The following is a 16,556-nucleotide window of genomic DNA, read 5'->3' as shown; positions in this document are numbered from 1 at the left end:
ATACAAGTCAGTATCCTTAGAGCAAGTTCAGACACCACTAGCAAGAAGCCTGGCAGTCCTGGGCAGACTGCGCCCCCACTGACGCCTGTTTTAACTTGCTTTTGGGGGGGGCATCGTCCCTAGGCAGGCAAGGCCTGCACCAGGTAGGTGCCCTGGGTCTGTTGCGGGCCAGTGACTGTGCACCGGCAACGTCCTGCAGCCACCTGTCCTGGATCCAGTCGCCTGCACCTTCCACAAGAGGCTACTCCCATGCGGGTGTCCCTGCGCCATCCCAGGCACTCGGCCACCCGGGAGGTATAGGCCTCGCTGGCCCTGCAGCCCTGGTCCTGGCGCCCTGCCACCCCCCGCTGCTGCCTCCAGTCCCGGTCCCTCGTCTCCGTGGGGGCAGAGATGGGCCTTGGGCACAGACAGAGCCCGAAGTCCGGTCCACCCCATCCCCTACATGCAAGACACTTTGCTGGGAGGAAGGCACCCTGATTTTGCCCTTGAGGATCTCACAGGGAAGAAGGGCCAGAGGGCCAGAGTCTGGGAATTTCCCACTAAAAGCTGGTGGTGACGTGGGGTGCGGGGTGGGGACCAGGTGCGGGTGGCGTCCCGAGGTCTCACGCACGAGGGAGGAACTGCAGGTGCGGCTGGAACTTGGGGAATCAAGGTTAACCTGGGAATTCAGGCTGTGCAGTCACTGCGCTGTGCCCTCCGCAAATATTCCAGAGCTCTGCTGCGGACATTAGGAACACAGTGCTGAAACCTTAGGGCAGTTCTACGAGGAGGGACCCCTTATCTCCGGGCTACAAACTAGGAGCCGGAAACTCAGAGGTTAAATAGCCAATAATTAGCAGAGGCAGGACTTGAACCCGGCCCTCTAACTCCCAGCCTGCGTCCATCCGCCCTCCCGGAATTCGCCGCACCGGGAGCCCCGTCCAGGATCCTCCTGGGCCGCACAGGCTGCGGGGAGAGCAGCGGCCACAACCGGCTCCCATGGCCCCGGCTTCGCCGCTTTGCCTGCCGCCGACTCTGGCCTCCGAGAAGGTCGATGTAGGGGCTTGGCTTCGGTTTTCCTGCAGGGAAATGGGGTTGGCGTCCCCACCTGTCCGCCGCTGGGGGAAGGAAGGGCGGATAGTTCAGTCGGGAGGCACAAAAGCTGTCTTGTGGGCGGACACCAGCATTTTAGAAAAAAGTGCCTCCCACAGGCGAGAGTAGGTTTTGTCTGGGAAGCGGTTCTTCCAGGTGTGCGCCCTGAGTGGTGATTTAGTTTTGTTACTGGCCCTGCTCTGGAGGTGGGGGGTGGGATGGCGTCCAGGCAGTCTGGTCCCTCTGTCTGGCCCTGTGCTTCCTGGGGTTGTGAGCTGCCTGCTGGCGGCTACCAAAGCCTTCGGGGCCGGGTGCTGGTCCAAGGGTGCCTGGCCCCTGGGAAGGAGGCATCCTTGATCGTACATCCCTGCGGCCCAGAGGAGGCCCCATCCCAGGGCTGGAGTGCAGTGACTGGACTTCCTGGTTCTCCCCCGATTCCCATGTGAGTATTTATTTATTGGCAGGAGTTTGGGTTATTGGTTCCCCGATCCAGGCATGCGCCAGCTCCACATATTCTTTCACCCACCCCATTGCTTCGCTTATCTGTGTCTTTGTTGGAACGCCCTTCCCCTTGTCCACCCTGGCAGCCTTCAAAGGTGCTGCCCTGACAAGCATTCCCTGACACCAGGGTGCTGGCCTTGGCCCCTCCTCTGAGCTCCCATAGAATCTGGTACCAAGGCTCTTTGTTGTGGTTCTTTTAACATAGACTTGCTTGTTTATCCTGACAAACTTACCTGGCAGCAACTGGACATCCCTGGTCCATCTGCCCAACCCATTTCCCCACCCAAATCCCCAGGCTGGTTCTGGAGTTATTCGCTGGACACCCTCCCCTCCCCCTTCCCATCCTCTGTGAAGTTTCCATCTTTCCCTGTAGAGCCAGAGCACCTGCTTAGAAATGGCGGCAGCCTTCCTTGGCAAGAAGCTGTGCCCAGCTCTCTCAGGCTGCAGGTCTGACCCAGTCGGAGTGCTGGGCCCCCAGGAGGGGCTGCTGGGATTGGCTCTGACATCTGCCTGTGGAGCCCGGCCTTCAGAGCTGCCCTGCCAGGCCTGGAGGGTCTCCCGGGCTCTCCTGTGGATGCCGGGCCGCCTGCCGGGCCTGCCTTTGTCTTGCCCTGCTGCATCTGGGCTTAGGCAGGGGCTCCTCGCAGTGTGGAGCTGCCCTTAGGGGTCTGGCTGGGTGCCGGGCACTGGGGAGACCTGCCCTGCCCTTGGGAAGCCCAAATCCCCAGGGGGAGTCAGCTACAGCTGTGGAGAGACAGACCAGTGTGCCAAGGGCTACAATGGAAGCGCCAGGCAGGAGCCCCACTCCACCTGGTGAGCAGAAACTCTTCCCAGAAAAGCCAGCCCCAGGCTCACCAGCCTCCATCAGCTCTGGTGTTATCTCAGGAACAAGGAATGTTGGCAGGCACGGGAGCTCACAGCAGCATCCAGATGCCACAACTTTGATTCTCATCCTGGGCTCCTCAGACTGAGTCTCCAGGCTTTTCTGAGTTTATACAATGAGATCAACTCAGTTCTTGTACACATTTCCAGCCACATAAAAGCTCCAAAATACAGTGGTGGGCAAAGGTAGGTTTACAGTTGCATTGTAACATTCTTTTTAGTTAATAAAGCTATTATAATGCTCATACCCTGCATGTCTTTTTCCATATGAACTGTAAACCTACTTTTGCCTAACCCTGTATTTTATCAAGGCTGACCTGCCTTGACCAGGCTTCTTAAACTCCACTGTGGGCTTATAGGGTTTGAGATGTGGTCAAATCCATGGCAAGGATGCCATGCTTTCTCTTGGGCACGGCTAGGAGTTCAGTGCTTTAATCCACCGTGGGCTTGTACCACAGCTCTTCTGCTCTCTCTTCCTCTCCTTAGCCATCCTCCACCATTTCTCTGGTTAGAAAGACAGCTTAGTGAAACATCTGCTTGCCACCACTGAAATGGCGTCTTTTTTCTTTTAAGGGAGGCTAAGTAATGGGTTCCAGCTGTAGCACTTACTAGTTGTGTCCTTGGGCAAATTTCTTTTCATTGCTCCCTGGCTCTGCCTTCAGGTGTAAGATGGGCCTCAATAGTATTTCCAAGGGCTGGGGGGGGGGGGGGGGGGGAGTGGGGAGGAGAATAGGCTGTGAGAATTAAACCCAGTATTTTGCTCCCCATTGGGTCCTTAATGCCTTGGTCAAGACCTGCCTGGCACATCAGATCAAATGTTGGCTATAGACATATTGATATTTTTGTAATGAAATACATTTTAGAAATCTGCCCCTAGAACAGTTGATGACCCTTTCCCAAAGGCCGACCAGTCTTACTGTGAACTTCTGTGAGTGGAGACAGAAAGCATAGGCAGGGTTTGGGAGGAAGGAAAGAGGGAAAGAGGAAACACGGCCGCAGAGGGCGGGTTTGGGAGGACACGCCCAAGTCCAGGGAGGCTTCTAGAGCCCGTCACCCCCACTCTGAGAGGTGCATTGGTGGGGGCGTTTTGCTTAGATTCTGCCTGTGTCTGCACCAAACAGGAGCCGCCGCTAAGGTTCTGGGTGTCGGCACCTTGGGGAGGGGGCGAGGGTCCTGTTCCCCGACAACTGACACCCCGGAGATGCCAAGGATGGAGGTGTATCAGTTTCACTTGGACAAGCCTCCCTTTCCTGTCTGTGCCATTTTTTGCCTCAGGCCTTGCCTTTTAACATTTCCAACATTAGTTTTATGTAAGACTGGTCAGTGGGGACCTTTTGAATGACAGCTGCACAGCAGAACCATGAGTAGATTCACTTCCCTTGTCCACGCCACAGTCCACGTTTCCTCATGGTGGGGGGTGGGGGGTGATCTGCTTTCATTAGGGAATACATATACCATTTCCTTCCTAAATCTCTTCCTCCTCAAACGTGAACCGTAACTCTTAGGATCAGCACTCACTTCTTCAGCAAGGCCGGTTAGTGTGTGGACTTGCCTTTCCTCCCCTAAGCCAGCTGTTTCAGTGTGAGGGGAAATCCAGCCAGGACTTGGGAAGCACGGGGGAGCCAATTTTTGCGCCAGGCACTGGGACATAGTGCGTGGCTCTGCCTCTCACCAGCTGTGTGACCTTGAGAAATTACTTGTGTCTCCGTTTCCTTGCCTTCAGATTTGAGGTAATAGTAGATGTATAAACTTCAGTTTCACGCAGTATTATATGGAACATATAAGTATTATATGTTAATATGGACAAAGTCCTTGGAAGAGTGCCTGGCACCTCCTAGGTGCTCATTTAAAGAATGAGGGTGAGGAGAGCAAGTGGGTTCAAGATCCCTGCCCTCAGCGAGCTTATGTAGCTTCCTTCTGAGGGCAGGCTCCTCCATCTGCAGATCCGATGGCCAGTATTGTTCGCCGACATTCACTGAGGGGAGAAGTAAAGAACTAACTTCCTTTTGTGTCCTAGTCTCTCTGCTCCCCCAGATTCCTAGTCCCAACTGAAACTCTTGTGCTGGAAATATTCTGAATACATGGTATTGTTATTTTGGGACTTGAGAATCCATATAACTAGTTTGACCAGACAGACCACAACTTAGCTTTCTCTAGCCCAGAAATTCAGATCTTCCAGCAGCTAGGCCTTTCGTATGCACATGTCCATGTTTATTAGGGGGGGCAGAAGGAAGGGAAGAAGCCATGCTTAGGTATGAAAATAAAAACAAAAACCAACCAAACTTTTAGAAAAACAACCCAGGACAAAGATCACGTTCTCCCCGTTTCCTTTTAATACTGAATAGCATTCTTTATACAGTCATAACATGATTTCAAGTGCAGGAGAAAGAAACATTACTGATAGACTTTGGGGTGTAAAAGTATCACTTTAAAAGATGGCTAGTTGAGGTTTTATTTGACACAAGTATTTAAAAAATTTTTCAAGTTTATAGTGTCGTCAAATCTTGTTTAATGTTAGGATTACAACGAAGGCTGTGGAAGGTATTTTGTTTTGCAGGGAGCGTTCACTGTAGCCCGACCTCCCGATACAGCAGTGGTGGTTCTCACGCGGGAGTGGGGCCCCGAGCATCCTGGGGGGCTTGCTAAACGCGGCTGCTGGCCCCACCCAGGCTGGGATTCAGCAGGTCTGGGTGGGGCCTGCACACCTATATTTCTAGCAAATTCCAGAGGATGCTGCATCCTTGGTCCCACAGCACACCTGGAGACCCACCGTGTAGAGAGAGAAGCGAGCGAGCTCTCCCTGCAGCGAGGGCTGTAAACGTCTGGCACCAGGGCTCCGGCACTCTCCGTGGGGGTCGGGGACAGAGGAAGTCACCCAGGTGTTCTCAGTTTTAATCCTTGATCTCACTTTAGTTTGTACCTTCTAGTTACTTAACATTAAAATGCTATCAGGTTATTTATCCTTGCGAGAAAAATAGACGGTTTAGTCCTGCTGAGCACTGCCATGGATTACATTCTATTTTTAAATTACACGAATTTTTAATAACAAGTGAGCTAGGGAAGGCATATTTTCACTTACAGAAAATGAATCCATAATCATCTACAGCTCGCTCTCTCTGGCTATTACCCTGGGCATTCTCCCAGCCTGGTCAGTGAGGACACAAGCACATGGCATTTACGAGCAGTTCCGATAACTTATTAGCAACACCTTCCCGAGGACACCTGGCTGGCCTCTCACCCGCACAGACGACAGGGCACTCTGTTTTCCTGAGGATGAGGACATCTGCCTCTCCCAGAACAGACCTTAATTGCAGAGTCGAAACTGCCACTCAGTAGTGGGTCTCAGCTAACCCTACTTTCTACAGAGCAGGAAAGAGCCACCTTGAACTTGGCCCAACCCCAGGGGTGACAGGAAGCTTAACTGGAGTGCAGCACTGGCTGCTGCCGGGGCCGGGGGAGCTTTGGTCAGAGAATAAGGATGCTGGGTGGTCTTAATCCAAAACCCCCTGAATAATCAAGTGGCTTCTAGGTTTGAAAACTCAACCTAGAAGAAATGGTAAAATACACTTTCTCACGAGGGTCTGGCTGCAATTGGCAAACCCGGTCCATGAAATGTCCATGTGAAAGCCAAGTGGGGCAGGTCACGGGGCCATCTAGGCACAGCTCCATGGCATAGCCTCGGGCAAGGGCAAAGGTCACGTCAGAAGGAAAACAGCACCAACATGTGAGTTTATCTCAGAAGGAAACAAGTTCTTTTTCTTTCTTCCTCACCTCCCCAAATATCTGTATCAGTAAAGACACTATGACATAAAGAGCTCCCATATAATGTATATGTAGGTGGCAGCAACATGACAGAGGTGCTTCGGTGTTTGTCCAACGGCCAACGACACCAAACAGCTGGGGTGACACGACAAGTTACTACCAGCCTAGCTTAAGTCACATCACCGAGGTCAGCTCGTCCCAGGTGTGTGGCCCCTGGGCCAAGTCCAAGATGCAACGCACCAAATGACCCTCATGTGTCTGTTGGGGGAGCTGTAACTGTTTCATCTTTGAAACAAGGAGACTGAACTAAGTGGGCAAGTCCACTGAGCCTCTTAGAGACACTAACCCCAGAAGTCAGCTGGTTTGAAGTTTCCACCCCAGCACTAGGCTTCAGTCCCAAAGGGTCACAGCAGGGCTGGCCTAGTCTGATCCAGTCTGAAGGGCTGTTCTCTACTCTTTCGATTTCTGGACTGGACCCTGACAGCAGTCTCCCAGTGAGCAGAACTAACCTTGATTAGGGAAGGCGCAGAGGGACTGAGGGGCTGTGAGAATCCTTTGCTTTCTCCTCTCTGTTCTTGATGGACAAAGAAAACTCTTTAAGGGGAAAAAAATTCTTAAAAATATCTGGGAGGAAAAGAAATGCCAGCGAGAGGAAGACAGACGGAGAATTAAAGGTAGTTAGAACCTCAGCTTTCTAGATGGTCCGAATGTTGTGTTGTTAACAAATTCGTCCTGCAGTTTATAAGGGAAAGCTGAACAGTTCAAAATCTACAGTTGGAAAGCAACTCATATCTATCATTCAGCACTTAGATCTTCCAGCTATGAATTCTCTGGAAAGGTACCGGGCTCACTTTACAGCCAGGAAAATTACCAGAAGAAAAATCCTGGCTCTGCTACCTTCCCATACAGAAGGTACAGCACTTAACAGACAGATTTCGGTTGGAGTTAGACCGGATTTCTCTTCACAGCCCTTAATCTCACGAGGTGAGAAAGAGGGGCAGTTGCCAAGCTGTTGGCTCCCAGACCCATCAGTCTGTTTAACTCTGGCTAAAAGCAGAGAATGATGGGCAAGTTACCAAGTTTCTCCCCCTCGGGCTCTGGCATGAAGATGCTCATGTAACACACAACTGCAGCACGCAGTGGCACACAGGGAACACGGCGACTGTTCACAATCCCCACAGGACGAGATCAAAGGTTAGACTGAAAACTAACCGTTACTTGAGTTTGCAGTTGGGTTCCTACCACGACGGACTGTCTCAGTGGTTCACTCCCAAGCCAGCTGATTAGTAAGATGTTCTTCCCATAAACGTAAACTGAGCTCTCTGTGACCTATCACATTCTGCCAGTTCTCCAGATGATGGGCACGGGATGAAGCGTGAAGACTGAGGGAGGAGAGCGCACCTCTGCCTCAGGATGGGAGTCTAGCCTAACCATAACCTAAGCCCTGGCTTGTTCTCTTTCTCTTTTTTTTTTTTTTTTAAATAAATGTTTATTGATTTCAGCCCTAGCTGGTTTGGCTCAGTGGACAGACAGAGCATCAGCCTGCAGACTGAAAGGTCCCGGGTTCGATTCCCACTCAGGGCACATATACTGTATAATTTTTATTGATTTCAGAGAGGAAGGGAGAGGGAGAGATAGAAACATCAATGATGAGAGAGAATCATTGATCAGCTGCCTCTTGCATGCCCACTACTGGGGATCAAGCCCGCAACCTGGGTACGTGCCCTTGACTGGAACTGATTCCGGGACCCTTCAGTCTGCAGGCTAACGCTCTATCTACTGAGCCGACCCAGCTAGGGCCTGGCTTGCTCTCTTGGAGCGCTAGTTTGGAATCTGGGTTGGGGGCCTGACCATTCGTCTGTAGGGACCACCCAGTCCGGGCACAACAGGCTCAGACCCAGGATCAAACTAGTGAGGCCAGAGAGATGACTGGGGAAGAGCCAGCTCTGAGGCCACACTACGAGGCCGGCTGCCCAGGAACAGCTCCGTTGCGGGTGGAGGGCAGTGGCCTACAGGGAGAACATACATAGTGCTTATATTTTCAGTAAATGTTCTCTTTCCAAATATTTCTCTATTCAGCTTCGGCCCGTGAGTCTGCTTTACAATAACCACTGTTTAGCTGACACCTGAAATGGGTGAGGTCAGCATGCCAATTCTAAATATATCCAAACATTGAGTCATTAAGCCTCATGATCTCAAAACTTAGACCCTGAAGTCAGGGGAATGTCTTGCTCATTAATGATCAGACGTGTTCCCAGCAGGCCCTCCTGACACACGCGACACGGTAAATCTGGACAACAGCATGGCCCCTAAGTAGGGCAGTCACGTAATTCAGACTCCGGTTCCTTGGTGGAAGGTGGAGAGTGTAGATGAGACCACTAAGACAAGGCCCACATTTTAAAAAAGTTTTAACAAAGACTTGTATATCTTAATGCAAATCTAAGGACTATCCCTCTTCTAAGTTTATAGAAGGCTATTTGAATGTCTCAAAACTTTGTAAAACAAATAATCTAGTACCCTACATCTCAAGCCCTTTGTAACAATTACCTTTTTTTACTCATTTGAAAAGAAATTACCATTTATATATCAAATAGAATTGAGTGTAAACATAGGTGTCAACCACCCTTTAAGTTTTGTAAATCTATTTTTAGCTTTCATCAACATGCAGACTGCCTTATCTACCAGCATCCTACACATGAGAAAATACCCTTCTTTAAAAAATTGTTACAAATATTTATTAAAAAGTGCAATTCAAAAGTTAGCTGGGCAAATACATCATTGCAAATCACAAAAAAAAAAAAAAAAAAAAAGAGGAATAAAAGCCCCAAACAAAACAAAAACCAAGAAATACAAACAAAAGGAGAAAAAAAAGTTTGAAAAAGTTAGGAATGGACGCCAAAAGATTAGGAAATGAGAAGTCAAAGCTAGAACTCTATCTGATGTCACTGCGCTTCCCACGTGCAAAAGAGGACGGTGAAGATGCAGCTTCGGCTGCCAGGCTGCCTTGCTCAGCTGCTGCTTCAGTATTAGGTTATTCGTCAGGAAGGTTATAAAAATATCCTATGTACATGGTCACGTTGGACGCAGAGTCACCAGAAGCTTGAAGTTTAGAGTCTCAGCAACTAAAACTCAATGGAAGCATCTGTTGTTTAAATTTGGATTGGCTCAGTGATTTGAATGGATAAAAATCAAGTTGTCATCTGAAGGGAAAAAACAACCATTTCACCTACCCCTTTTTGCCATTTCTCACAGGGTTAGAAAAGCCTGGTCCAGAACTAGCCTTTTTTGTCATTACAGTTTCTGACTAAATGTAATAAATGTGCTAACCATTCCCAACCCCATCTGCCAAGGGGGAGAGAGAGCCACAGGATCTAAATCCATTCGTGTGCTGCTCAGCAGCCATATGTTTAAGGGTCATCCTAAAAATACACGTTGAACCTCTGGGGAGGAGCCTGCAGGACAGCCACCTGAATTCAGCCAGGCTGTGACCTCCCATGACCTTGCCCCCTTCCCTCAGCTGTGCACACTCAGGGTCCTGCTCCCCTTCCTCCCTTCAATTCAAGACACAAGTTGTTAGCACTCCCAAAGCCCAGTGCTTTTCATTATTTCCCATTAGTTCTTACCATAAAAAGATGTGCCTGGAAAGGCAATCATCCCTGCAAAAAGAACCACTGCATTTTCTGTCCCAAACTGCTTCTGGGCCTTCTGTCCCCAGAATGACCAGCTCTCAGGGGCTAAAGAACACTCCCACGAGGGGCAGCGGAGGGGACCCAGGACCCCATTCCCGACAGGGTCCTTCTGGCTGCCGGCTGGGCAGGGAGAGGGTCTGAGCAGGAGAAAAGAGCCGCCAGAGACGAACGGACGCAATGAGCAACACTGAACACTACTGAGTCTGCGAATTGTTCTGGATTCCTCAGAGGCCCTCCACGGGGAACGAGGTCCAGGGAGGCAAAGCAGAGGCAAGCTGTCCTCAGGACAGGACAGGTGGCGCCAGGAGTGTGAAGCTGTTAGGTCCTCTTCCCACCGGCCCCTCCAGCACTGGACGGAGGAGCTGCCTCAAAGGTGGGGTCACCCAGAGAAAAGTCAGCGTGGGCTGTGTTCCCAGGAGTGGCAGGTGGGAGCCGGCACCGGGGGCTGCTTGTCCTCCTCCCAGTTCCTGTGCGTCACAGCACCAAGAAGAGGAGCAGCACGACCAGCAGGATGGCAAAGAGGACGGCTATGGCACACCACTGGCGCCGATCTGCGAGGCAGGACACGAGGGTTAGCTCTCAGGACCGGGCATTCCCCGAGATACAGTCACATGGATAGGGGCAGAAACAGAATGTTGGGGAGCCAGCTAGAATTGTAAGGAATATTAATCATGCTCTGTTAACCACTCATACGTGATTCAACCCTGTCTCTGCTGACCTGGCTCAAGTAGTGACAGGCAGCGCGGACCCATTATTTGTCCAGTTACAACAAGAAACCTAAGGCCACACTCGGAAGCAGAAAAGCGACAAAATGTGCACATGACAGGGGCAGGGAGGCTCTTGAACTGCCCAGGTGCCTGGTCCTCTGATGCTGCTCTGCTCCGGGCCTGAACTGCACCTGTGTTTGCAGCTCTGCCGTCCCCAAGAGCTGCCCTGTGATAAGTATGTGCTTCCCATCTCAAGTCTTTAATTAAAACCTGTGTTTCTGACTTTAATTAAAGCCTGCGGCTCTTAGCTTTCTGCTGGTGGTTGCCACATCCTTGGAAAAGGTGTTGGCCCTGGCATTGCAGATCAAAGTCCATCTGCTTTCATCTCCCACCAAAGTAAAATCATTTAAAGAAGCAATAAATCCTGTCCTGTTCTCAAAGCACTATGGGAGAATGGAAAGGGAAGGAAAGCTTCTGCTGGTCACTTCAGGAAACGAAGAGCTGAAAAAGCAAGCTCCAGGGATCACGAGCATGATTAATGACACCACATCTAGTGAAGAAAGAAGATTACTTAACCAGTGACTGTGTTAAAACTCCACGGCTTCTCTGTGAATGACAGTGAACTGTCTTTTCTGAAACTTTCTACCCCACCAACAATTTAGAAAAGGTACAGGCAACAAGATGGCTGGAGTCCATCTAAATGGCTGAGAGCAAGGAGGCCCTGAGGGACAGAGGGGCCCAAGCAGGCCCCGGGGGGAATCCCAGCTGCAGCCCAAGTCCCGACTCCACAACAGCTGCCTCACAGGGGCTGCTGTGAGAGCTGAACAAGAACACCCTCACGCAGTCTTAGGGCCCACAGCACAGGATGCTGTCCTCGTCTAGATGGTTGGCTAACTTGGGAAGATGTAGAAAGCAAGCGGTCTTTCCATTGGAGATCCCTGCCATTTCCTACAGGGGGTCTGATAGGAAAGAGTTTCACTAGCCTGTGAAAATGTACGTCAACTGCTACAAATAAGAATTCCGTTTAAATAGAACTATCAACGAATACTGATCCATGCAGGTTGTTTGAACATTTTAGCACACCATGGCTACTGAGAATCACATTATAAAAAGATCTGAATCTAGACTGTATGACTTTCCACAGGCAACACTAAGTCCTTTTCTGAAGCAGAACTGCTCCAAAGTAGGCAGTTGGCCTACTCCAGAAGCTATTTTTAGTCTGTTTAATGATCACTTCAATGGTGAAGAACACTACAGTAACTTAACATTCTTTCATCTATTTTTAAATGTTTACAATAATTTAAAACCACTGTCATTGAAAATAGTCCATATTCCAGGTGATTGCTTCCTAACTACCCCACCCCCATCTCACACCTAATTCCTGCACTCATCCCCCACCCCCAGGCATCCTGCTACGTTCAAAACCAGATTTCCAACATTCGACCAGCTTTCCACCTTCTGGCTTCCCATTAGCTTCTATCAACACCCCCCCCCCCCCACCACCACCACCATCACTTTCTCTTCTGTGATTGCATTAAGTAGGAGTTTTCATCAAGGAGAACATCCATCACACAAGCTAGCACAACCCAGAAATGCTCTTTAAAGCCATGCTCCTTTGACGTGGTAAATTGCTTCTATGAAGCATGAACTAGGTAACCTCAGGGTACTGTTATCTGAGCTGACTTCTCCAGAGAAGGGGTGGGACTAAGCACAGGGCTTTTGGGACCTCGAGTGAAAAGTCCTAACCACTTGCCTCAAAGAGCGCAGGGAACAAAGGGAACACCAGTGGTAGGTTTTTTTTCCTCCCAAAATATTTTCCTCCCCTAAAGAGAAAAGATGAACAGTAGAATTCAGAAAGTGGGGGGAAGGAAACCCTGGCATCTACCTAAAAGAATGTACATCGGGTAGGAAAATGACAAGATGGTGTCTCTCTTGGGTAAGCAGCCGGCCATGGGAGCCCAGATGTTCGGGCTTTCAAGAACCGTGGGACGTGTGTTCAGTTACTGCCTAATCAAACTTCAGCGTGTCTTAATATACTTTCTGTATGTACAGGTTTGATGAAAAAGCAGTAAACTTTCCTAAAAGTTAAGGAGGACGGAGACAAATACAAATTGCCGTGTCCTCAAACTGAAACAGACACCACCAAGCAGGAGGCCCTGGACAATCTTTCCCGGGCAGCAAGCAAGGATGGGAATGAAAACCACAGGCGAGCTGTCCAAACTGAAGGGCCTTTCAGGCCAAATGCTCTGTTCCCTGGCTCCCTTTCCTAGACAAATATAAGTAAAGTTCTTACTTTGCTTCCCAAACCTTTCGTTCGGGAGAAAGTAGAATAAAACATAAGCAAGTTTCGGTGCTATTTATACACACTGGACAGCTTATCACAATGCAAGTACTTTTCTAAATTATTCATACCCGGAATGCCGGGAAGCACAGATACAGAGCATCTTTGTTCGTTTGCTCTTCCCCAAACAAAACTGGTGCTGAAGTAGCTACTTGACTGCGACTAATACATACACTAGTGAGAGGGCTGGTGTTTAAACTGATTATATAATACTTCATTAACGCTTTTTTTTTTTTTTTTTTTTTTAAACAGAGGGGTTAGGGTGGAAGAGGAGAGAGCAGAGGGAATCAGAAAAAAACCACTTTGCAAATCTCTCTCTCAAAGTGTCAAAGATGAACTAAGTTGTGCCTGCTTCAGGCAATGACGAGCCTCCTAGAAGCACAAACACACTTGATCCTGGGAAGAAAGAAGGAAATAAGCCTCGCTATGAGCTTCCCTTGGTTTTAGACATACCAGGTCATTGCCCCTTAGGGCCATCTTCTTCCTGTCTTATGATTTTTTAAAATAAACATTTACTAAGTACTAAAATACATGGGAGACACTGCTAAACATTAATTATTACTATCTCATTTAATCCTCACAATGACCTTAAGAGCCAGGCATCACCCTAATTTTTAATCAGTAAGAAACTGAGGCCCAGAGAACTGTTAATGTAACTTGACTATGAGTTAAACTGCTGAAAAGCAAATATATACATATATTTAAATTTTGCCTCAAAAGGCTAAACTATTAGACTCTCTGCCATGTACCTGACCAGGAAACCAATAGGAAAACGAGGTGTCAAGAAACAGGAAGTTCTCATGGGGGAGGCGGTGTTTTGGTTCAAGAATACTTAAATTACCTCAAGGCATATCTCAGTTCCTCCTTTCGCCAACCCACCCCCATCAAGTAAAGAGAAAAAAAAGAAATCCTGCATTTTCTTTGATTTAAAACATGTTATTTCTTCTGTAATAGGGGACATCAGTTGCAGTAATAAAATAGTCACTGGAACACATCTTCCTATATAGTAACTAATTTGAAAGATGTTACTTTTTCATCCCCATCCTGGTGCAAATTTGCTGGAATGTTTCAGGGTGGAGTTAAATATAAACTATTTAAATTAGATCTGCCAGGGCATCTTATTCTGAAATGGTAGGGTTTTCCTTTCAATGAAGCCAGTCCAGGAGAAACAGTAACTGGCTCCTTAATTACTATTTTAAAATAAGTTCCCCATTTTGGCAAGGAAATAGGAAAAAAAGAAAAGAAAAAAGGATTTTGTAATTGGCAAGCAAGTGGCTCCACCAGGAGAAAGGCCACCAACCACCAACCAGCTGTGGGAAAATGTGCCACAGGAAAGGGATCTGAATGGGCACGCCGTGCGAGAACCCCCGAGACTGTTCCTACAATTAAGCACCATACATACCACTGGTCATGTGCGATACTTTTGCCAGTTTCTTCATCACATTGTCCAGCCGAGAGTGAGTGCTCTCCAACTCGTGGGAGAAATCATCCAGCATACTAGAGAGAGAAGCGGGTGTGGGGAAGGCAGCGGGTAAGCACACAGCCTGGGCGATGCATGGGCCGTGGGATTCGGTCAGGGCCTAGGCCTTAGTTTTAGCAAACATCAGCCAGCAACACTGGGATTCAAGCCCCCAATCTATTATCTGGGACAGATATGTTTCTTAATTCAGAATTTTTGGAATTTAAACAGCGCCTCAGCAGGGCCTGCGGCAGTCCCCATAATCACACACGTGAATATTTCTGCAGAGAACTCTGAGCTTGGGCTAAGCCAGGGCTCTCAAGGCACCATGCACTTCCCCCTCACAGCAGGTCCCCCTCCTCTGTCACCAATGCGTGACTTGCATTCATTTACATAATAGCCAGTCTACCCAGTAAATGGGAGGCTCTCTGATGGCAGAGACACTGACTGTTCTGTTCGCTCCTCTATGATACCCAGGGCCTCCCTAACAAGTGCCCGGTTTGAACTTATAATAAATGAATGTATAACACTGAACACAAAATTGAGATAGAAGACTTTCTGATATATTCTAGTAGATTATCTTTTTTCTTCATAAAAAAGATTATAAAATGGTAAAGGTATTATGTAGTAGCATTTAAAAATTTTGATGTCATCCTTCAGAGTTAAAAAAGATTGTGCTGAAGGAAAAAACAACTCCAGCTACATTTCCCGGTGTAGTTTTACGTTTGATGTTTGAAGGGGAATATTTTGTATTAACTGGAGTTAAATTTTTAAGCTTTTCTCATGAAGTTGAAATGTAAGATGTAGTGGGAGAGTCGTGGGATGATAACAGTAGCTCATGTCCGATCCTCTGCAGGACACAAATCTCCAGATTACATGTCTGTTTCCCAGTCCCAACCACACTTCAAGTACCTGCTCAGAGGAATTTGTGTTTTTGCAGGTGTTGAAAAATAATAATAATCATCATAACTTTGCCCAAACCCTGCTGAATAATTTAACTGACAATCTGCTTCTTTTGGAGGGGCAAGTCTATAAAACAATAAAGATGTAGCTATAAATGAAATAGTTTGGGTTTTACTAGTCACGTAACGGTCAGGCTTGTTAGGGGTCCTGTAAGATGGCCCTTCCCCTCAATTTCATGGCCCCGAGAGGGGCGTCTCGTGCTCACACTGCCTGTTCCTCCAGCTCCGCTCCGATGCGCTGGGACATGCTCTTCAGCACCCCGATGCTGCCAGAGACCAGCTCCAACTGCTCATCCTGCTGCTCCACGGTCAGCTGGTGCCAGAGAAATGGGAAACAAGCAATTAAAAGCCGTCTTACCTGGCCCAAGCCCAGCACTCCAGCAGCTGCTACCTTCTCTGCCAACTTGGGACAATTCTCATTCAGACGCAAAGCCCAGAAATCAAAGGACCAGACCGGCGCCTCTGAGAACACACTGCTCCAAAGGCTGGATTGTCAAGCTTCTGATATCTCCTGCTGATCCGACTGTGAACAGTCAGCGGGGCTTAAAGCCACCAAGAGAGATTGATTCTTGTTGGCTGGAGTCCAACAAGGGACCAGACAATGGCCAAGAGCACCTGTGCAGTGATCACGGAGACACGGGGATGCTGGGCAGAGGAAGCCAGTGCCGGGGTCAGAGTCTCAATCCACAGCTGACTTAAACACAGAGCGTCTGGCAAAGCTCTGGACGTGGGAAAACCACACACACAGAGTCCTTTCCGCCCTCCTCAAGGACACACAGAGGCGGCCTGTGACAGTAAGTTACCTCAAGGATAATTGCTGGATGATAAATGTTTCATTTACTGTGTGGGAGCGTCCTCCTTTTTATTTTTATTTTTTTAAATTTGCTTGGTTAATAGCAATTTAAGCAGACAGCTGGTTAAGCAAACATGCTAATGGCAAAAGAACATATAGCCTATATAATATATATATATAACACAATATTTAAGAACCAAGAGCTTCAATGGTAGATAATCTTCAAATCCTCAGGTATATTATTATTAGTTTCCTTTTATTCCAACTACACGTCAAAAGCAACAACACAGAGATAATCAACCTCCCTTTCCTTCTACCCTTCACCTCCACTCAAGCAACCATTTTCATCTATAATGGAACCAGTAATGATTTTTGATGAAAAAAAAAAG

At 48.4% G+C, this 16,556-nt stretch overlaps 1 protein-coding gene across 3 annotated transcripts in view; it reads right to left on the bottom strand.

The window, feature by feature from the left end:
- STX6 (syntaxin 6) overlaps nucleotides 1-16,556 on the bottom strand; it is an 87,408-nt gene that overhangs the window by 52,977 nt on the left and 17,875 nt on the right. The window contains exons 6-8 of one of the 3 annotated variants that reach the window (XM_036343172.1): nucleotides 15,581-15,687; nucleotides 14,356-14,450; nucleotides 7,892-10,456 (exon numbers count right to left, since the gene is read on the bottom strand). In XM_036343172.1, the coding sequence (XP_036199065.1) occupies nucleotides 10,380-10,456; nucleotides 14,356-14,450; nucleotides 15,581-15,687 (279 nt within the window). In that variant the 3' untranslated portion in view covers nucleotides 7,892-10,379. The other 2 variants (XM_036343173.1, XM_036343174.1) reach the window with 2 other exon arrangements.

Source organism: Myotis myotis, unplaced genomic scaffold, assembly GCF_014108235.1.
Source record: "Myotis myotis isolate mMyoMyo1 unplaced genomic scaffold, mMyoMyo1.p scaffold_m19_p_18, whole genome shotgun sequence".
Classification (NCBI taxonomy): Eukaryota; Metazoa; Chordata; class Mammalia; order Chiroptera; family Vespertilionidae; genus Myotis; species Myotis myotis.
This window is presented reverse-complemented; position numbering and strand designations above follow the sequence as displayed.